At 51.6% G+C, this 20,846-nt stretch overlaps 2 protein-coding genes across 2 annotated transcripts; one reads left to right on the top strand and one right to left on the bottom strand.

Moving 5' to 3' along the window:
* Window positions 1–3,815: 3,815 nt before the first annotated feature.
* UBA7 (ubiquitin like modifier activating enzyme 7) lies at window positions 3,816–12,485 on the top strand (the record flags this gene model as incomplete). Its single annotated transcript, XM_079713359.1, has 24 exons — window positions 3,816–3,871; window positions 3,956–4,124; window positions 4,222–4,356; window positions 4,466–4,572; window positions 4,890–4,980; window positions 5,081–5,216; window positions 5,417–5,514; window positions 5,608–5,754; window positions 6,169–6,351; window positions 6,533–6,640; window positions 6,797–6,877; window positions 6,955–7,110; window positions 7,204–7,369; window positions 7,449–7,654; window positions 7,753–7,817; window positions 7,909–8,092; window positions 8,186–8,260; window positions 8,503–8,686; window positions 9,227–9,309; window positions 9,590–9,676; window positions 9,768–9,959; window positions 11,564–11,656; window positions 11,732–11,832; window positions 12,280–12,485. 24 exons carry the CDS (start codon window positions 3,816–3,818, stop codon window positions 12,407–12,409), a joined length of 3,033 nt encoding a protein of 1,010 aa, XP_079569485.1. The 3' UTR covers window positions 12,410–12,485.
* A 183-nt stretch (window positions 12,486–12,668) lies between these two features.
* On the bottom strand, window positions 12,669–14,445 carry INKA1 (inka box actin regulator 1). Its single transcript, XM_079713309.1, has 2 exons — window positions 14,255–14,445; window positions 12,669–13,510 (listed from the first exon to the last, which is right to left on the bottom strand). Exons 1-2 carry the CDS (start codon window positions 14,303–14,305, stop codon window positions 12,710–12,712), a joined length of 852 nt encoding a protein of 283 aa, XP_079569435.1. The 5' UTR covers window positions 14,306–14,445; the 3' UTR covers window positions 12,669–12,709.
* Window positions 14,446–20,846: the final 6,401 nt, after the last annotated feature.

Here is a 20,846-nt window from a genome sequence, read left to right on the forward strand (position 1 = left end):
CATTTATAGCCACGATCAGATGTGGCTGGGCTGATTCTGGTCCTCCAGACCAGGGTTTTTTGTTGACTGTAAGAACCAAAGTGCTTGAGGCTTCTCAGGCAGCCTCAGCCTGCCCAAGCTTCTGCCTGTCTCTGACTTGCTGTTGGCCTGGGCCAAGCAGGGCGGGGAATGGGGGATGGTGGTAGGGAGAGGAGGGGGGCCAGATTTCTTTGTGAAATAAAAAAGGTAGAGTCTTTTCTTCCTGACTCTGGGAGTGTAAATTTGCCCTCACTTTGGAGAACTCTCTGGCATCATTTTCTAAAGCGGGACCTTCACCTAGACCCAGACCCAGCAGCTTCACCCTTAGGCATTTGCCCTCTCATAGGGCACAGGGAGACTAGCAAGAGTGACATCACCTGAGCTTTGTCCACAGTCTCTAACCTGGGCACAGTGCAAAGGCCATAAGCAGGAAAGCAAATGGGTGAACTAGGGTCTAGACACACAGGGAACTCACAGCAAAGCACAACAAATGACCAGTGACACCCCCCTCTTCTCCACCTTTCAACTCTGCCAGCCAAATTGCTAGCCTCTGCATCTTAGCTTCAAAAGCACTTTCTCCCAAAAGACTTCCCTTTGAACTTCTAGCTTGGATGAGGACCCCTAAACTTTCCTCTCTCACTACTGGATGGGAGTTCACCTGTTTCTGCAGATCCCAGCATGGACCTGGTACAGGGGAGAATGCTTCAGGCTGACAGTGCCCAGCTGCTCTCCAGCAGGTGTGGAGGAGCCTTGGGCTTCTTGGGGAGGAAGTGACGCTCTTGGTTATGGGAGTTGGACCCCTCTGGTGCTGCCTTGAGATAAGGACAGTTAGTGAGGGGAAGTGTAGCATCAAGTTAAGGGTGCAGTGGCTGGCTAATAGCTTTCTTATAGATCAGTAACGAACAATTCACATTATTTTTATTTATTTATTTATTTTAAATATTTATTTGGCTGCATCAGGTCTTAGTTGCAGCACATGGGATCTTCGTTGTGGCATGCGAACTCTTAGTTGCGGCACGTGGGATGTAGTTCCCTGACCAGGGATGGAACCTGGGCCCCCTGCATTGGCAACATGGAGTCTTAGCCACTGGACCACCAGGGAAGTCCCAACAATTAAAATTAAAAACCCAATACCATTTACTTCAGCACCAAAAAAGAAGAAGAAAAAAGAAAAATATTTAGGTATAAATCTAACAAGATATGTACAAGATCTCTGTGAGGGAAAACTACAAAACTCTGGGTCTATACATACAATGGAATATTACTCAGCCTTTTAAAAAATTCTGAAACATGCTATAACATAGATGAACCTTGAAGACATTAAGCTAAGTGAAATAATCCAGGCACAGAGGACAAATACTGTATAATTCCATTTATATGAGATACCTAGAGTAGTCAAATTCATAGAGACAGAAAGTAGAATGGTTGTTGCCACGGGTGGGGAAGGAGGGAACGGGAAGTTATTGTTTAATGGGTTGAGAGTTTCAGTTTAGGAGGATGAAGTTCTGGAGATGAATGGTGGTGATGGTGGCACAACAATGTGAATGTCTTTAATGCTACTGAACCGTACATTTAAAGATGTTAAAATGGTAAATTTCATTTTATGCATATTTTATCACAATAAAAAAAAGGACCGAAATTCTGATACATGCTACAACCTAGATGAATGTTGAAAAGGTATGCTAAGTGAAATAAATGAGACACAAAAGGGAAAATACTTTATGATTCCACCTACATTAGGTACCTAGAATAGGCAAAGTCATAGAGATAAAATAGAATAGAAGCCCCAGGGAAACAGGGGATCTAAGATTGTTGAAGAGTTACTGTTCAATGGATACAGTATTTCTCTTTGGGATAAAGAAAAAGTTCTGGGAATAGTGGTGATGTTTACACAATATTGTGAATGTACTTAATACCGCCGAATTGTACATTTAAAAATGGTTAAAACCACAATTTTAAAAAATCTATCTACTTCTATTTCAATAAGAGTTAAAAAAAAATCAGGAATGGATGTTGAATTTCATCAAATGCCTTTTGGTATCTATTTGAAGATACCACTTACTTCAGAATCTGGCCCTGGTTTCTGTACCTAGTAGGTATAACACAGCCAATAAATGTTCACTGAATGAAAAACAAAACAAAACACAATTACCTACTACTTTACACCCTCTAGGATGGATATAATTTGAAAAAAAAAAGGAAAACCAGTTTGGCCATGATGTGGAGATCACTTCTGTACATCGCTTGTGGAAAATAGCTTGTTGTCTGTCAAAAAATTAAACACAGAATTACCATGTGACCCAGCAATTCTACTCCTAGACATATACCCAAAAGAATTGAAAACAAGTACTCAAATACTTGTTCAAGAACAATCGTAGTAGCAGTATTCTTAATATCCAAAAGGTATAAACAACTCAAATGTCAACAGGTGACTGGGTAACAAATTGTGATATATGCCTCTGATGGAATATTATTCATCCATAAAAAGGAATGATGTACTGATACATGCTACAATTTGGATTAACCTCAAAAAGATTATGTTAAGTGAAGGAAAACAGATACCAAAGGTCACATTTTGTATGATTCCTTTTATATAAAATATCCAGAATGGGCAAATGCCTAGCGACAGAAAGCATATAAGTGTTTGCCAGGGGGTGAGATGTGGGATGTGGGATGGGTAGCAATTATTTAACATGGTTGTGGTGTTTTTCAGTGGGTGATGAAGTCTTGAAACAAGAGAGAGATTGTGGTTGCACAACATTGTCAGTACACTAAATGCCACTACATTGTATACTTTAAAATGGTTATTTTAATGTTGTATGGATTTTACCTCAATTTAAAAAAAAGAATTTATGATAGCACCTGGTTTAGCTATTGTGGAGTTTTGTGGGGAGCTGTGGTCCATCCTCTAAAGAACTGGCCCCAAGTTCCTAAGAAGGCAGAAGGGGACATCTGTGGGTGAAGGGTACACAGGACCTCTCTCTTCTATTTTTGCAGCTTCCTCTGAGTCTATAATTATTTCAAAATAAAAGTTTAAATGACAAATAAGGACACGTGATCATGGCTGCCCCATGCCTCCCACTCTCAGGGCTGTCCTGACCAGGCAGCTGTGGGCAGAGGGGAATCCCTGATCCCTGAGGAGATGGCTCAGGGGCACGCAGGTACTCTCAAAGATGCTAGGCTCCACCCCAAGTCTGTAGTTTAAGCCCTGGATGTGGGACGACGTAATCCATAAGCTCTCACAGCCTCTGGGATGGGACTGGCTCTGCCCTCTAGGGTCTCTAAGTCTCTGTGTGTGGTTAGGAGACCAGGCGAGTCCTCAGGACAAGGGAGTTCCCACCAGTACTCTGTGGGCAGGAAGCCCATCCAGGCAGAGGGCCCTGAGGGGGATAGGGGCCTGAGGTTCAGGACATCTAGGGAGCTACAGGAGACCGCCTGGATCCCTCCTCTGGCCCTGCCCCCTTCCTCAAGAGAAATACCTGCTCTCCCAGAGGGGAACAGATCCAGGAATTCTGTCCTACCTTGCCAGTGCCCTAGGGCTGCCAGAACTCTTCTTTGCCAGGCTAGGCTGTGCTGAACAGGCTGGAGGCAGGACCAGGAGCCTGCTCAGTCTAGTTTCACTTTCACTTTTGCTTTCCCACGAAATGACGGAGGAGCCTGGAAGAAAGCTGTGACCAGCAGTGTGCTTCACTCCTTAGCCTTAGTGCCTGTTTGCACTGGCTCCTGCTGGCACTGCCTGCCACACAGAGACCCTATCTGTAAGCGCTGCAGCCTGTTTTCCGGCCCCAGGCCTCAGGATGGATGTCTTGGAGACCTCCAAGTCGCTGGATGAAGAGCTGTACTCGCGGCAGCTGTGAGGCCCGAGGTGGGGAGGAGAGCGGGGTGGCCTTCTGACTTCTGATCTCCAATCGCCTGCCCTCTTACTTCCCACCCACAGGTATGTGCTGGGCTTGCCAGCCATGCAGAGGATTCAGGGAGCCAAGGTGCTACTGTCAGGCCTGCAGGGCGTGGGGGCTGAGGTGGCCAAAAACCTGGTCCTGATGGGCGTGGGCAGCCTCACTCTTCATGATCCCCACCCTACCGGCTGGTCTGACCTGTCTGCCCAGGTGAGGGTCCTGGGGGGCTATGGGTTTCCAGACCATAGCCCTTGGGGATAGGGCCCAAGAAAACTCCTTGCTAAAGCCAGACTGGGTCTCTCTTTAGTTTTTCCTCTCAGAGCAGGACTTGGGAAGGAGCAGGGCTGAGGCATCTCAAGAACTTCTGGCTAAGCTCAATGGAGCTGTTCAGGTGTGCATCCACACAGGTGACATCACCGAGGACCTGCTGCTGGACTTCCAGGTGCCCTCCCATCCCTACTCTCCAGGCCAGCCCAGTGTCCCCCTCCAGCCTTTAGCACCAGGGGGGGCTTGAAGTGCTTCTGGCCCTACTGATCATGAGGTCCACCCAGGTGGTGGTGCTGACTGCCTCGGACCTACAGGAGCAGCTGAAGGTGGGCACCATCTGCCATAAACACGGAGTCTGCTTTCTGGTGGCTGACACCCGAGGCCTCGTGGGGTGAGATGGCTTACCTAGCCTGCCACATCACAGGCAGCAACTGGTCCCAGTGCTGTCCCCAGCTCTAGGCTTGCTCCAGAGCCCCTCCACCCAACCTCAGGCCTGTCCCAGCATCCCCTCTTGATTATACAGTCCCCAGTCCCATTTGTCTGCTTCCTCTACCCCAGCCTCCAGACTTGATCCAGTAAATCCTTCAAGCCTCTCCCATCATTCTTTTCCCGATTCCTCTGGTCTTGCCCTAGTGTACGTCACCCTTCACCACAACTGTGGCAGTTAACCACTGAGCCATCTCAGTGACCCCTCCCACCCCACCACAGGCAGTTGTTCTGTGACTTTGGTGAGGACTTCACTGTGCAGGACCCTACAGAGGCAGAACCCCTGATGGCTGCCATCCAGCACATCTCCCAGGTGGGTGCTAATGTGGGGGGTGCTCACCTACTAAGGAGGGGCTGCCAGAGCCTGTGGAAAGCAGGGACAGGCAGCCCTGAGCAAGCCACCTCTTATCCAGGGCTCCCCTGGCATTCTCACTCTGAGAGAAGAGGCTGATGCCCACCGCTTCAACAGTGGGGATTTGGTGACTTTCTCAGGCATTGAGGGCATGGTGGAGCTCAACGGCTGTGCTCCTCGGCCTCTCCACGTGCAGAGTTAAGTCAACCCCACTCCAACTCCAGGCTCAGTGCCCAGGTCCCCACTGGGGGTGGACACAACCTGGTCCTTGGAGATAAGTTCTCCCTCCCCCTTCCTCAGGGTGGAGCAACATCAAGAATGTAGATGCAAGACAGGATGGGGTGTGGGGAACTACTCAGGTTCAGAGGGCATACTGACCAGGCTCAATCTCCCCCAGGGGATGGGACCTTGGAGATTGGGGACACAACAACTTTCTCTCATTACTTGCGTGGTGGGGCTGTCACTGAGGTCAAGAGACCCAAGACTGTGAGCCACGTGAGTTCAAGTGCATCTGAGGTTGGGGAGCTTGGGCGCCTCGAGGGACCTGCAGTGTTCTGGACATGAACGTGAACCGAGTGCCCCCTGCAGGAGCCCCTGGACACAGCCCTGCTTCAGCCCCGTGTTGTGGCCCAGAGTCCTCAGGAAGTTCACCGTGCCCACTGCCTGCATCAGGCCTTCCATGCACTGCACAAGTTTCAGGAGCTCCATGGCCGCCCTCCTAAGCCCTGGGATCCTGTGAGTGGCCCCGATGCCCCTCCCTCCAGCCTCTGTCTTAACGGGGCCTCACCTACCAAGAGGCAACAATGACTGTCTTACAGATCCAAGACTGAATCCAGAAGCAGTTTCCCACTCATATAAAGGAGATGATAAACACTATCTATAGACCAGAGGCTGGGTCCATGAAAGGGCCAAGCACAAAGCCTGGGGACCCATGCTACTCCTAACCCCTAAGGTCTGGCCTGGAAGGTGCCCCCAGGTTGGGGAAGCCTCCAGGGCCATTGTCTGGCACCGGGCATCCACTAGTGGGGCCCTCCCACTCAGGCTTCTGCTTCCTCTTCTGTGGAACAGGGTGGATGGCTGCCTGAAGGATTCAAATGGGGAGTGGAGCTCAAGCTGGGGCTGCTTTACCCACGGAGTTCTACCCGATAGGTTGATGCAGAGATGGTGGTGGACCTAGCCCAGGCCCTGGAATCACTGAAGGGGACAGAAGGAGAGCCTTTGGAAGAGCAGCTGGATAAGGCTCTGGTGCGGACAGTTGCCCTGAGCAGTGCTGGTGGCTTGAGCCCCATGGCAGCCGTGCTGGGTGCAGTGGCTGCTCAGGAAGTGCTGAAGGTGGGCACAGGCAGAGGCAGGGCAGGGCTGGGAAGGGTGCAGAGGTCGGTGTGGGTGCCACAGGGTGCCCAACACCAGATAGCGTCCCTGGGGGCTTCACCAACCTGGGTGCAGCCCTCAGCCAGGATCTGAGGGGATTAGGAGGTGGGAAGAGTCCCCAGACTGAAGTGCTGACTTCTAGGCGGTCTCCAAGAAGTTTATGCCCCTGGACCAGTGGCTGTACTTTGATGCCCTTGATTGCCTTCCAGAAGATGAGGAGCCCTTTCCCAATCCTGAGGACTATGCACCGGTGAGAACCTAGGGTAGGGGTGCAAGCCTTATCCAAACTCAGGACTGGGGGAAAAGAGGAAGGATGGTCCCAAGATCCTGACCTGGAAAACTGGGTGCAGGAGGGAGATGCAGCACAGGCCATTGGCCATCACTGACCCCTGTCTGTGTCCCCTAGAGAGACTGCCGCTATGACGGGCAAATTGCAGTGTTTGGGGCCGGTTTTCAGGAGAAGCTGAGCCACCAGCACTACCTCCTGGTGAGCTATGTGGTGAGGTTGGGAGTATGTGGAAGGGTAAGTCCTGGCCCTCTGGCTAAGGTTGCTCCTGCTGGCAGGTGGGTGCTGGTGCTATCGGCTGCGAGCTGCTCAAAGGCTTTGCCCTAGTGGGCCTGGGTGCTGGCGGCAGTGGGGGCGTGACTGTTGCTGACATGGACCATGTGGAGCGCTCCAACCTCAGCCGGCAGTTTCTCTTCAGGCCCCAGGACTTTGGTGTGAGTGCCGACCCGTCCCCACACCCGTGTCCTGGACTGTCCTCCCACAATGCTCCCCTTCCCCCACCCAATGTCTTCCTGCTTTCTTCTCAGAGGCCAAAGGCGGAGGTGGCTGCAGAGGCTGCTCACCGCCTGAACCCAGACTTGCAGGTGACCCCGCTCACCTACCAGCTGGATCTTACTACAGAGCACATCTATGGGGACAACTTCTTCTCCAGTGTGGATGGCGTGGCTGCTGCCCTGGACAGTTTCCAGGCCCGTGAGTGCTCAAGCCTAGAACTCACCCCTTGTCCGAGGCTGTGCCAGCCCCACTTCTGACCCTCTGCCCCCTTCGCCAGGGCGCTATGTGGCTGCTCGCTGCACCCACTATCTGAAGCCACTACTGGAGGCGGGCACAGAGGGCACCTTGGGCAGTGCTTGTGTGTTCATACCACACGTGACTGAGGACTACAGAGCCCCCGCCTCCGCTGCAGCTTCTGAGGATGCCTCCTACCCTGTCTGCACCATGCGGCACTTCCCCAGCACAACTGAGCACACCTTGCAGGTGAGAAGAACCCCAGAGACTCCTACCCACCTGGCTCAGTCCTCAGCTGCAGACCTCTTTGCCAACCGGCACCTCATGGTTCCTCCCTCCCCTCACAGTGGGCCCGGGATGAGTTTGAAGGACTTTTCCGTCTGTCTGCCGAGACCATCAACTGTCACCAACAGTAAGACCGCCAACAAGGGTGAATGGGAGTCCAGGCTCCCTAACACCAAGAGGCTTAGGGCTTAGCCTCAGACTTTCTCCTCTGTCCGCAGGGCACTCACGTCTCTGGCACACTTGGATGAGTCACAGGTGCTGACCCTACAGCAGGTGGTGCTGGGTGTCCTGAGAGAGCGTCCACAGACCTGGCGAGACTGCGTGCTTTGGGCCCTTGGCCAGTGGCAACTCTGCTTCCATTATGGCATCACACAGCTGCTGAGCCGCTTCCCACCCGACAAAGTGGGTGGCTAGGGGTCAGGAGGCTGAGGGCCTCCTCAGGAGGCTGAGGGCTCAGGGTGACCCGACTGAGCCCAGCAGCCTCCATTTCCCTAGGTGCTAGAGAATGGAACTCTTTTCTGGTCGGGTCCCAAACAGTGTCCCCGGCCCTTGGAGTTTGACACCAGCCAAGTGAGTGCAGCCCTGAGATGGGAATATGGCCCCTCAGAGTGGAGGTGGGCACCTCTATATTTTGTAGAGATGCACAGATGCTGAGAGGGAGAGAGCCATGTTTGTGCACATGTGGGTGTCCAAACGGGATGCAGGGGCAGGCACTCAAACAGATCCACAAATGGGCAGTGACCCCCACCCCATGCACCCACACAAGCTTGCTCAAGCCCATGCAGCCACCCCTACTCTTGGTCTCACTGCAGGACACGCATCTCCTCTACGTGCTGGCGGCTGCCAACCTGTATGCCAAGATGCATGGGCTGCCTGGCTCACGGGACCAGACTGCGCTCAGGCGACTGCTGAAGTTGCTGCCATTGCCTGACCCCCAGGACTTAGCCCCCATTTTTGCTAGTGACCTGGAGCTGGCTTCGGCTTATGCTGAGTTTGGTGAGGTCCCTGGCCCCCCGTGCTGCCATCCAAAGGCCTGACCCTCCTCAGCCTGTGCTGCAGAAAGAAGATGGGGTCTGGGGGCCCTGAAGCCAACTCAATACCTCTCAGGCCCTCTGACCTTGCTTCTCTGTAGCCTTGGGTTCATCCTCTGGCCCCTCAGTAGGTCCTCTCCCTGCTGCCTACCCACCCCCACCCCACTCCCCCACCCCCATTCCTTTGGGAGACTCTCAGCCAAAAAAACCAAAAACCAAAAACAAACAAAAAAAACACACAAACCACTGGACCCTAGGGAGCAGCTAGCTGTGGCCTCCAGATGAGAACAGAGTCACATAGGTGTGCATGGGTGCACACACACACACACACACACACACAAGTGAGGGCTGGGGCTGCTGGACAGGAGATTGCACCATCCATCAAGGGGTCTCCCTGAAAGTGGTAAGTGATAGGCTTGGCAGGGACCAAGGATAGGCAGCAGGCTCCAGAAGAGTGCAGGACATGGGGGCTAAGGACTGCCCCAACACCCCCTTCCCCTGACAGGCCCTGAGCAGTCGAAGAAACTGCATGAAGCCCTGGAAATCTGGACTGTGGGCCCTCCCCTGGAACCCTTGACATTTGAGAAGGTGGGAGCCCAAGTGGGGGTGAAGGGCCGGGCTAGAGAGGTTGTTGGGGAAGGTCAAGGGCTAAGAAAGTAGATTTGAAGCCCCTTGGCCTCAGTTTTCCTCCCAGAAGGACCCCAGAAGCAGCTCACCTTCCCCGAGCCTCAGCCTCCTTATCTGTTAAGTGGGGAGATGTGAGCATCCACCCCACCGAATTGTGTGAAGAGCTGTGCAGTGGCACAGGGTCGGCCGAGGTGAGGGGCACTGGGACAATGCTAATACTACTGTGCCTTGGGCCTCACAGGACGATGATTTCCATGTGGATTTTGTGGCGGCAGCGGCGAGCCTGCGAGCTCAGAACCATGGGATCCCACCAGCCGACCGCACCAAGGTACCCTGCCCCTTGGGGCTCAGGCCTGGAGGTGGGGGTCAAACCCTAGCCTTATGCCTTGGGCCCAGACCAAATCTCCTGTCCTTGGCAGACCAAGCGAATCGTGGGCCGGATTACCCCAGCCATTGCCACTACTACGGCAGCTGTGGCTGGCCTGGTGGGCCTGGAGCTGTATAAGGTGGTGAGCAGCCCACGGCCCCGCAGTGCCTTTCGCCACAGCTACCTGAACCTGGCTGAAAACTACTTTAGCCGCTGGGTACCTCACGCCCCAGCCATCCAGAAGGTGAGCCCTTGACGCTCCACCCATACCAGACCTGAGTTTTCCCTGCACCTACCCAAACAGGCCCTACTTTAGCTTCAGGCTCTCATCAGGACCCAGACTCTGGGGGAGTCATCAAGACTCCCTCCAGTCGCCTCCCTGCTGCAAAGCCAGGCTGGGACCTGTCAGACACAGGAAGCAGCCATCAGCCACCCCCACCCCCCAAGAGTCAGGGTCTGGGGGAGCTGCAGCTTTAACTCATTAGTGGAGCCAGACATCCCCCGCAGTTCCCTCCTTCCCAGGAGTGCCCCTGAGGGGGAGGGGGGACTAGGGCCCTAGCCCCGAACAGAGCCTAATATCGGCCTGCAAAGCATGGGGATCCTGGCCCGCCCCCTCGACCTGAGTTAAAGGGCACTGAGCTCACCACCACGGGTGTGGGGTGTGCAGCCCTGTGGGGATGTGTGCATTCATGTCACAGGTGTGAGTGCACACAGGTCTGGGCATCCCTGGCCCTGTGGTGTATGGGCATGGAGGGAGCATGCTTGCACATCTGTGTGCCAGATGGCACTGCAGGGCTCTTTCACAATGTGGGCTTGCATGTGTGTGCATGTGAGTACACATGTGGGCTTGTGTACATGTGTCTTCCTTCAAGTGTAGGGCTGTGAATGCCCCTGGCTGTGTGCCCAGGCTCTGCAATAGTTGGCATTTCCTTAGGGCAGAGGAGAGGGTACAGAGAGAATTCCCTCATCAGGGGAGAGGGGAGAGGTCATGGGCCAGCACTGGGCTTTTGCTGAGCAGCCCTGGGGTCCCTCAGGGCACAGCACACAGAGCCCCTTTGTGAGGGGCCCCTCCTCTAGCTAGAACACAAGCTGCCTTTGTCTGTGGAGGAGGGGGAGGGGAAGGGTCCCCCATCTCACCTCTGGCCTCGTCTCCGCTTGACCCCACTGTGTTTTCTGGGGAGCTGGCAGAACTCCTCCTGTCTTGGTCCCTGGCTGCCTGCCACCCTTATGCCCTCAGCTCTGGGTACCAGAACCCCAAGACTCCAGAAACAAGGAAGGAACAAAGGGACAGGAAGAGGAGTCCTCTGTGGACTGTGTTCCTGCTAGAGTCGCTGTGCCCCTTGCCATGTGCCCATGAGTAGTCCAAGGCCCTGGTGGTAAAGGATTAGGGGACAGGATTTACCCCACCCCCAGCATCCAGCCTTGCATTTGAGGAACAAGCAGCTTTATCAGAGACTGCAGCGGCCCTGCTCCCGCTTCCTCAGGAAGCATTGCCCCCCCAACACACACACACACACACACACACACACACACACACACACACACACACACACACACACACACACACACACACACACACACACACGAGACCAGCCCCTGTGATGGATCGCCTGTTTCCCTGTGTGGGGGCCCTGTAGCCCCATTTCCTGTGCTGGCCCCAGCATGGGCGGGGAGGGTGTTGAGATTCTGGGCCCAGATCCCACCTTCCACCCCCACCCCCTGGCTTCTGCTTCCTGCCTCTAGTCCAGCTCCTCCCCTAGGAAAGGGGCCATAAGCTATTGGTAACTGGGGTAGGGGGAGGGTATGTGTGTAAGAAGCTTCTCACTCCTCCCCACTACCGCCCCCCAGTTCCATCACTTGAAGTGGACCTGTTGGGACCGCCTGGAAGTGCCTGCTGGGCAGCCCGAGAGGACCCTGGAGTCACTGCTGGCCCATGTCCAGGTGTGCCCCATTCCTGCCCTTCCCCCAGGCCTGGCCCAGCCTGGCCCAGCTGGCACCTAACCTGTCTCTCTCTAGAAACTAAATGGGCTGAGGGTGAGGATGCTGCTGCACGGGAAGGCCCTGCTCTACTCTGCAGGATGGTCTCCTGAAAAGCAGGACCAGCACCTGTCCCGCAGGTGAGCCCACACCTGGCTTTAACCTCATTCTGTCCCTGGAGGTTGGAGGTGGGGACAAGCAGCATTTCCTCTTCCCAATCCCATGTGGGCCCCTCACACCTTCCTGAAGTTTTCTTTTGCCAAATGGAGCCAGCAAATGGGCTGGGGGTGGGGTGAGGGCCAAGAGCCTGAGGAGGGGCCTCTAGGAGCTGCCTGCTTGGCCAGCTCACGCCCTGCTCAGCTCCCCTTTCACGGCCCACTCCCAGAGGACTCACAGCTTCCTGCCTCCTGCCCACCCCGCCAGCCGCTCCTAAAATAGTTTCAGATGTTTCCTGTCTTGGGCTGCTCCTGCTCCTGGCTTGGGCTCCTTATGGCCCGCCAACACCCTATAGTCCATGCCAGGACGCTCTCTGCCTGCCACTGCTCACCTACTCAATCTCCCCACCCCTCTCCCCCCCATGCCACCAGGGTGACGGATCTGGTGCTGGAGGTGACACGCCAGGTGCCTGAGCCTGGGCGGCGGGTGTTGGTATTGGAGCTCAGCTATGAGGGTGAGAAGGAGGACATTACCTTCCCACCCTTGCACTACAAGCTGTGACAAGGCAGCAGCCCCACCACCCAGCTCTGTTGAGCCATGCATCCCAAGCCCATGGTAGGCGCTTAATAAATGCTTGTTGAAGTAAGGTGTAAGTGGACAGGATGGATGATGGAACACGGGGCAGACACATGGGGTGTGACATGGACATGACAGGGACCCCTGCAGGGAGGGAAAAGGCTCTTTAGATTCGCCTGCCTGAGTTGTGCCTTGCAGGACTGAGGCTGCCTCCTGGAGCCTCAGGGGTATGGAACCAGGACAGTACAGAGAAAGGCCTTTATTGTCCCAGACTGGAGGGCAGGGTCAGAGGTAGCTGACAACATCATTGCAGATGATGGGCTGGCGACTGCGGCAACTCATGAGGGCTGCAAAGCGTGAGACATCTGCAGGCAGTTCGGGTTCCGGGCGAGGTGGGCATGACAGTCGCTTTCCTGCCACTGCTGCCCGGCGTGCCCTGGCCAGCTGGCGCCGCAGCTGCTCAGAGAGGCCAAGCAGGAACTGGGGGGGTCGAGCACGGGCACGGGGCCCACCCCCACTGTCCCCCTCACCTGCTGCCTCGGGCAGCTCCATCCAGTTGTGCACCAAGTCAGCAAAACAGTTGTCCCCCAGCACCAGGGGCTGGCGACTACGACCTCTGCTAAGTAGGGCTGCTGTCCAGTCCTCAGCTTCCAGCCCCTGCCAGTGCTCCAGGCAGGCGTCTGGGGTGGACTTGGGCCGTGGTCGGTGGGCAGGTGGTACACTGGCCGCAGGAGCTCTGCCAGGCAGGGGGATGCCACTGGCCGAGAGGCGCTGTCTACGGGGGGGCCATGCTGAGGGTGCTGGATGCTGGAGTACAGGCAGCTCTTCCTCTCTCCATGTGCTGCCTGACACCTCTGAGAAGCCAGAGTCCCAGTCTAGGGCATGCTCCCTGGGGCCCCCCAAGGCTGCACCCCTGTCTCCTGTCACCACAGCTTCTTCCTCCTCTTCCTCCACACCACAGGCTGAGTCCTCTTCCAAGGCATCTGAGGCCCTGAGCCGGTGCTTGAGCCGCATGCCTGGGCCAGGTTTGGTGGGTTGCGGAAGAGGGCCAGACATTGGGGGTGAGTCTGTGTCCCGGCCACACAGCTGTGGAAGAAGAGAGGGCAGAAGTCGAAGGAGCAGTGCTTGTCACCCCTGTCTGCCTGGTCAGGCCAGTTCCCAAACAGAAGGCCCAGGAGGGCTGGATTGGCCTGCAGGCCTAGGCAGCAAAGCCTCTAGTGGGCACAGGGCCGGCATGGGGCGCTGGCACACGAAGCTCGTGTGGCTCCCATCGACCGACCTGGTGGCAGTCCGGCAGGCTGCAGCACGCAGCGCCGGGCAAGTCGGTACCCGCCACCAGGGCGGGAGGCAGGGTTGCGGGCCTGCATTGGGAAGTCCTGCTCAGGGCTGGCGGGGGATGGCATCCTGTGACTCTTGAGGGATTCAGCTCCCCAAAGCCCGTAGCGTCTTTCAGAGAAGAATAGAGCACCTGCCAGGTGGGGTATAGAGGACAGAGGTACAGGCCATCCTGGAATAGGGGGCATCCATAGCAGCGCCACACCTCTTTAGTCCCTCGCAGCCCCCTGCTCCGCCCCACAAGAAGTTTCTCCCACCAACTTCCTCCGCTGCGCCGGCAGCACGGCCAGCTGGGCGGCTGTTACTTGATGCCCAGCACAGCTTCCAACCGTCCGAAACCCGACGCGGGCCATCTGGGCCATCTGCGTCGCCCCGCCCCCATCCTGTCTTGGATGGGCACTCGGGAGAGCCCCCCACCCGAGTGCCGTTCGGGCAGGAAGGCAGCCGAGCACCCCACACACGTCCTTACAAGCCACACCCGCTCCCAAGCCTCACCAGTTCCCAGCGGAGCTGGCCCAGGAAACTGTCAAGCCGAGCACTGTGCATGCCCGTTCCGGAGCCCCCGCCAGGCCTGCCAGTTCCTCTTCGAACTCCAGCGAGAGGGGTGCGGAGAGGGCCCCGCGGGCCGGCCAGCGGCGCCCTTACCCTCCGCCTGGCTCCGCGGCTCCTCCCTTTCCCTAGCTCCCGCCGTCGCTGCCGCCCCAACATCTGGCAGCCCCGCCCCGCCCCTAGCGCCGCAGCCAATGGGGCTGGGGCGGGGCTGATGTGGCCCCTCCCCCTGACTCTGCCCGGTGGGTGAGCTGGACGCCCACTACCCACTCCACAGCAGCTCTGGGGGGAGGGGGCAGGACGATAGCTGGAAGCTGGGCCGCGTCCGGCCCCTTACTACCCAAAGTCCCGGGCCGTTGAGCTGCCTCCGGGTTCGCTGCATGACCCAGGACAAGTCGCTGCCCTGCGGTAGCCTCAGCTTCCCCATTTTTCCCAGGATAGAGTTGTGGTCCCTCCCGCGCGGGTTCCCCGGCTGCGCCCTTGAGCGGGCAGAGCGCCCCCAATCGTCGGATTTGGTACTGATGTGGCCCACTCGCGGTTCGACCCACTGAATCCGCTCCTGGAGCCGGCCTTGACAGTCCCTGGAAGTCATGGGAGGGGTCCGGCCCCTCAGAGGACTCCGGGAGCGCCGAACCTCTTTGCAGCACCGGGGAGGAGCCTCGGCCAAGGCCCAGACCCCGCCCTATCTGCCCTTGTCTCGGCCTAGCTAAGCAGGGCTGCCCTCTAGTGGGCAGCGCCTGGTTAACTGCGATTCCCGCGGCGACACCCGCATCCCCTCTGCCCCAGACCACATGCGGGCTGAGTACAGGGGGTTACAGCGGGGCTCTCTGACCCAAATGGTCAGAGCCTTCCCTGAGGCCGCTCCATAGTCGGAGGCTAGGTTCAAGGACACAGACTAACTGGAGACAAACTAGACGAGTCAGTAGACAGAAAAATACCAGGGAATGAGGGCGACGGGCCAGCTTGGGAGAGGGGACTCTCAGAGGAGGTGGCATTCTGTATGGGATCTGGATGAGCCATCAAGGGGAGATCAAGAAGAGGGGCATTCTAGGTGGTGGGATCAGCCAGTTAAAGGCCCTGAGAGGACAGGAACTAGACAGGACATAACGTAAAGAAGACCTAGATATCTCTGATGGTGGTAGTTGGGGGAGTGAAGAGGTCAGCAAAACCAGGCTCCTAGCAGTCTTAGAAAAGAATAAGGGGTTTTGTTCTTGGTGTGATGGGGAGCAATGGGGGCTTTTGAGCATCACCTGGGCTGCAAAGAAGGGGGTCCCTTGGGGGAATGTTTTGGAGTTAAAAATCAAGCCTTGCTGATGCATGAGTATGGGAAGAGAAAGAGAAGCATGAAGCATGACTCCTAGATTTCTGGCCTGAACAACTGATTGGATGGAATGGCCATGAATCAATCCAAGCAAGACTGGAGAACAGTGGACTTGGAGATGAAAATCAAATGATCATTTGTGGACATGTGACCCTTAAGATGCCTGTTAGGCATCCAAGAGGAGATGCGGGGTCAGCCCCTGGGTGTGTGACTCTGCTGCCTGGGAGAGAGATCAGGACTGAAGCTTTGGATCTGGGAGGCAAAGCGAGGGGATGCTTTTTTTTTTTTTTCCAAAAAAGAAGTCATCAAGTAAGCAATGCTTTTATTTTTATTTTCACTTATATATTTTTTGAATTTTATTTATTTTTTTATACAGCGGGTTCTTATTTGTTATCTATTTTATACATATAAGTGTATATATGTCAATCCCAATCTCCCAATTCATCCAGTCCCCCCACCCCACCCCACCACTTTCCCCCCTTGGTGTCCATATGTTTGTTCTCTACATCTGTGTCTCTATTTCTGCCCTGCAAACTGGTTCATCTGTACCATTTTTCTAGGCTCCCCATATATGCGTTAATATACGATATTTGTTTTTCTCTTTCTGACTTACTTCACACCGTATGAGTCTCTAGATCCATCCACGTCTCTACAAATGACCCAATTTCATTCCTTTTTATGGCTGAGTAGTATTCCATTGTATATATGTACCACATCATCTTTATCCATTCATCTGTCGATGGGCATTTAGGTTGATTCCATGACCTGGCTATTGTAAATAGTGCTGCAATGAACATTGGGGTGCATGTGTCTTTTTGAATTATGGTTTTCTCTGGGTATATGCTCAGTAGTGGGATTGCTGGGTCATATGGTAATTCTATTTTTAGTTTTTTAAGGAACCTCCATACTGTTCTCCATAGTGGCTGAATCAATTTACATCCCCACCAACAGTGCAAGAGGGTTCCCTTTTCTCCACACCCTCTCCAGCATTTGTTGTTTGTAGATCTTCTGATGATGCCCATTCTAACTGGTGTGAGGTGATAACTCATTGTAGTTTTGATTTGCATTTCTCTAATAATTAGTGATGTTGAGCAGCTTTTCATGTGCTTCTTGGCCATCTGTATGTCTTCTTTGGAGAAATGTCTATTTAGGTCTTCTGCCCATTTTTGGATTGGGTTTTTTTTTTTTATTATTGAGCTGCATGAACTGTTTATATATTTTGGAGATTAATCCTTTGTCCATTGATTCATTTGCAAGTATTTTCTCCCATTCTGAGGGTTGTCTTTTCGTCTTGTTTGTAGTTTCCTTTGCTTTGCAAAAGCTTTTAAGTTTCCTTAGGTCCCATTTGTTTATTTTTGTTTGTATTTTCATTACTCTAGGAGGTGGATGAAAAAAGATCTTGCTGTGATTTATGTCAGAGAGTGTTTTTCCTATGTTTTCCTCTAAGAGTTTTATAGTGTCCAGACTTACATTTATGTCTCTAATCCATTTTGAGTTTATTTTTGTGTATGGTGTTAGGGAGTGTTCTAATTTCATTCTTTTACATGTAGCTGTCCAGTTTTCCCAGCACCACTTATTAAAGAGACTGTCTTTTCTCCATTGTATATCCTTGCCTCCTCTGTCATAGATTAGTTGACCATAGGTGCATCGGTTTATGTCTGGGCTTTCTATCCTGTTCCACTGATCTATATTTCTGTTTTTGTGCCAGTACCATATTGTCTTGATTACTGTAGCTTTGTAATATAGTCTGAAGTCAGGGAGTCTGAATCCTCCAGCTCCGTTTTTTTCCCTCAAGACTGCTTTGGCTATTCGGGGTCTTTTGTGTCTCATACAAATATTAAGATTTTTTGTTCTAGTTCTGTAAAAAATGCCACTGATAATTTGATAGGGATTGCATTGAATCTGTAGAATGCTTTGAGCAGTATAGTCATTTTCACAATATTGATTCTTCCAATCCAAGAACATGGTATATCTCCCCATCTGTTTGTGTCATCTTTGATTTCTTTCATCAGTGTCTTATAGTTTTCTGAGTACAGGTTTTTACCTCCTTAGGTAGGTTTATTCCTAGGTATTTTATTCTTTTTGTTGCAATGGTGAATGGGACTGTTTCCTTAATTTCTCTTTCTGATCTTTCGTTGTTAGTGTATAGGAATGCAAGAGGTTTCTGTGCATTAATTTTGTATCCTGCAACTTTACCAAATTAATTGATCAGCTCTAGTAGTTTTCTGGTGGCATCTTTAGGATTCTCTATGTATAGTATCATGTCATCTGCAAACAGTGACAGTTTTACTCCTTCTTTTCCAATTTGTATTTCTTTTATTTCTTTCGCTTCTCTGATTGCCATGGCTAGGACTTCCAAAACTATGTTGAATAATAGTGGCAAGAGTGGACATCCTTGTCTTGTTCCTGATCTTAGAGGAAATGCTTTCAGTTTTTCACCATGGAGAATGATGTTTGCTGTGGGTCTGTCATATATGGCCTTTATTATGTTGAGGTAGGTTCCCTCTATGCCCACTTTCTGGAGAGTTTTTATCATAAATGGGTGTTGAATTTTGTCAAAAGCCTTTTCTGCATCTATTGAGATGACCATATGGTTTTTCTTCTTCAATTTGTTAATATGGTGTATCACATTGATTGATTTGCATATATTGAAGAACGCTTGCATCCCTGGGATAAATCCCAGTTGATCATGGTGTATGATCCTTTTAATGTGCTGTTGGATTCTGTTTGCTAGTATTTTGTTGAGGATTTTTGCATCTATGTTCATCAGTGATATTGGCCTGTAGTTTTCTTTCTTTGTGACATCCTTGTCTGGTTTTGGTATCAGGGTGATGGTGGCCTTGTAGAATGAGTTTGGAAGTTTTCCTTCCTCTGCAATTTTTTGGAAGAGTTTGAGAAGGATGGGTGTTAGCTCTTCTCTAAATGTTTGATAGAATTCACCTGTGAAGCCATCTGGTCCTGGACTTTTGTTTGCTGGAAGATTTTTAATCACAGTTTTAATTTCATTACTTGTGATTGGTCTGTTCATATTTTCTATTTCTTCCTGGTTCAGTCTTGGAAGGTTATACCTTTCTAAGAATTTGTCCATTTCTTCCAGGTTGTCCATTTTATTGGCATAGAGTTGCTTGTAGTAGTCTGTTAGGATGCTTTGTATTTCTGCAGTGTCCGTTGTAACTTCTCCTTTTTCATTTTTAATTTTATTGATTTGAGTCCTCTCCCTCTTTTTCTTGATGAGTCTGGCTAAAGGTTTATCAATTTTGTTTATCTTCTCAAACAACCAGCTTTTAGTTTTATTGATCTTTGCTATTGTTTTCTTTGTTCCTATTTCATTTATTTCTGCTCTGATCTTTATAATTTCTTTCCTTCTACTAACTTTGGGTTTTGTTTGTTCTTCTTTCTGTAGTTCCTTTAGGTTTAAGGTTAGATTGTTTATTTGAGATTTTTCTTGTTTCTTGAGGTAGGCTTGTATTGCTATAAACTTCCCCTTAGAACTGCTTTTTCTGCATCCCATAGGTTTTGAATCATCGTATTTTCATTGTCATTTGCCTCTAGGTATTTTTTGATTTCCTCTTTGATTTCTTCAGTGATCTCTTGGTTATTTAGTAATGTATTGTTTAGCCTCCATGTGTTTGTGTTTTTTACGTTTTTTCCCCTGTAACTGATTTCTAATCTCGTAGTGTTGTGGTCAGAAAAGATGCTTGATATGATTTCAATTTTCTTAAATTTACCAAGGCTTGACTTGTGACCCAAGATGTGATCTGTCCTGGAGAATGTTCCATGTGCACTTGAGAAGAAAGTGTAATCTGCTGTTTTTGGATGGAATGTCCTATGAATATCAATTAAATCTATCTGGTCTATTGTGTCATTTAAAGCTTGTGTTTCCTTATTAATTTTCTGTCTGGATGATCTGTCCATTCGTGTAAGTGAGGTGTTAAAGTCCCCCACTATTATTGTGTTACTGTTGATTTCATCTTTCATAGCTGTTAGCAGTTGCCTTATGTGTTGAAGTGCTCCTATGTTGGGTGCATATATATTTATAATTGTTATATCTTCTGCTTGGATTGATCCCTTGATCATTATGTAGTGTCCTTCCTTGTCTCTTGAAACTTTTTTTTTTTTTTTTTTTTTTGTGGTTCACAGGCCTCTCACTGTTGTGACCTCTCCTGTTGTGGAGCACAGGCTCCGGACATGCATGCTCAGCGGCCATGGCTCATGGGCCCAGCTGCTCCACGGCATGTGGGATCTTCCCGGACCGGGGCACGAACCCGTGTCCCCTGCATCGGCAGGCGGACTCTCAACCACTGCGCCACCAGGGAAGCCCAAAACGTTCTTTATTTTAAAGTCTATTTTATCTGATATGAGTATTGCTACTCTAGCTCTCTTTTGATTTCCATTTGCATGAAATATCTTTTTCCATCCCCTCGCTTTCAGCCTGTATGTGTCCCTAGGTCTGAAGTGGGTCTCTTGCAGACAGCATATATATGGGTCTTGTTTTTGTTTCCATTCAGGAAGCCTGTGTCTTCTGGTTGGAACATTTAATCCATTCACGTTTAGGGTAATTATCGATATGTATGTTCCTATTACCATTTTCTTAGTTGTTTTGGGTTTGTTTTTGTAGGTCCTTTTCTTCTCTTGTGTTTCCCACTCAGAGAACTTTCTTTAGCATTTGTTGTAGAGCTGGTTTGGTGGTGCTGAATTCTCTTAGCTTTTGCTTGTTTGTAAAGCTTTTGATTTCTCCATCAAATCTGAATGAGATCCCTGCCAGGCAGAGTGATCTTAGTTGTAGGTTCTTCCCTTTCATCACTTTAAGTATATCATTCCGCTCCCTTCTGGCTTGTAGAGTTTCTGCTGAGAAATCAGCTGTTAACCTTATGGGAGTTCCCTTGTATGTTATTGTCGTTTTTCCCTTGCTGCTTTCAGTAATTTTTCTTTGTCTTTAATTTTTGTCAATTTGATTACTATGTGTCTCGGCGTGTTTCTCCTTGGGTTTATCCTGCCTGGGACTCTCTGAGCTTCCTGGATGTGGGTTGCTATTTCCTTTCCCACGTTAGGGAATTTTTCGACTGTAATCTCTTCAAATATTTTCTCGGGTCCTTTCTCTCTCTCTTCTCCTTCTGGGACCCCTATAATGCGAATGTTGTTGCATTTAATGTTGTCGCAGAGGTCTCTTAGGCTGTCTTCATTTCTTCTCATTCTTTTTTCTTTATTCTGTTCTGT

Source organism: Hyperoodon ampullatus (genome assembly GCF_949752795.1).
Source record: "Hyperoodon ampullatus genome assembly, chromosome: 10".
Classification (NCBI taxonomy): Eukaryota; Metazoa; Chordata; class Mammalia; order Artiodactyla; family Ziphiidae; genus Hyperoodon; species Hyperoodon ampullatus.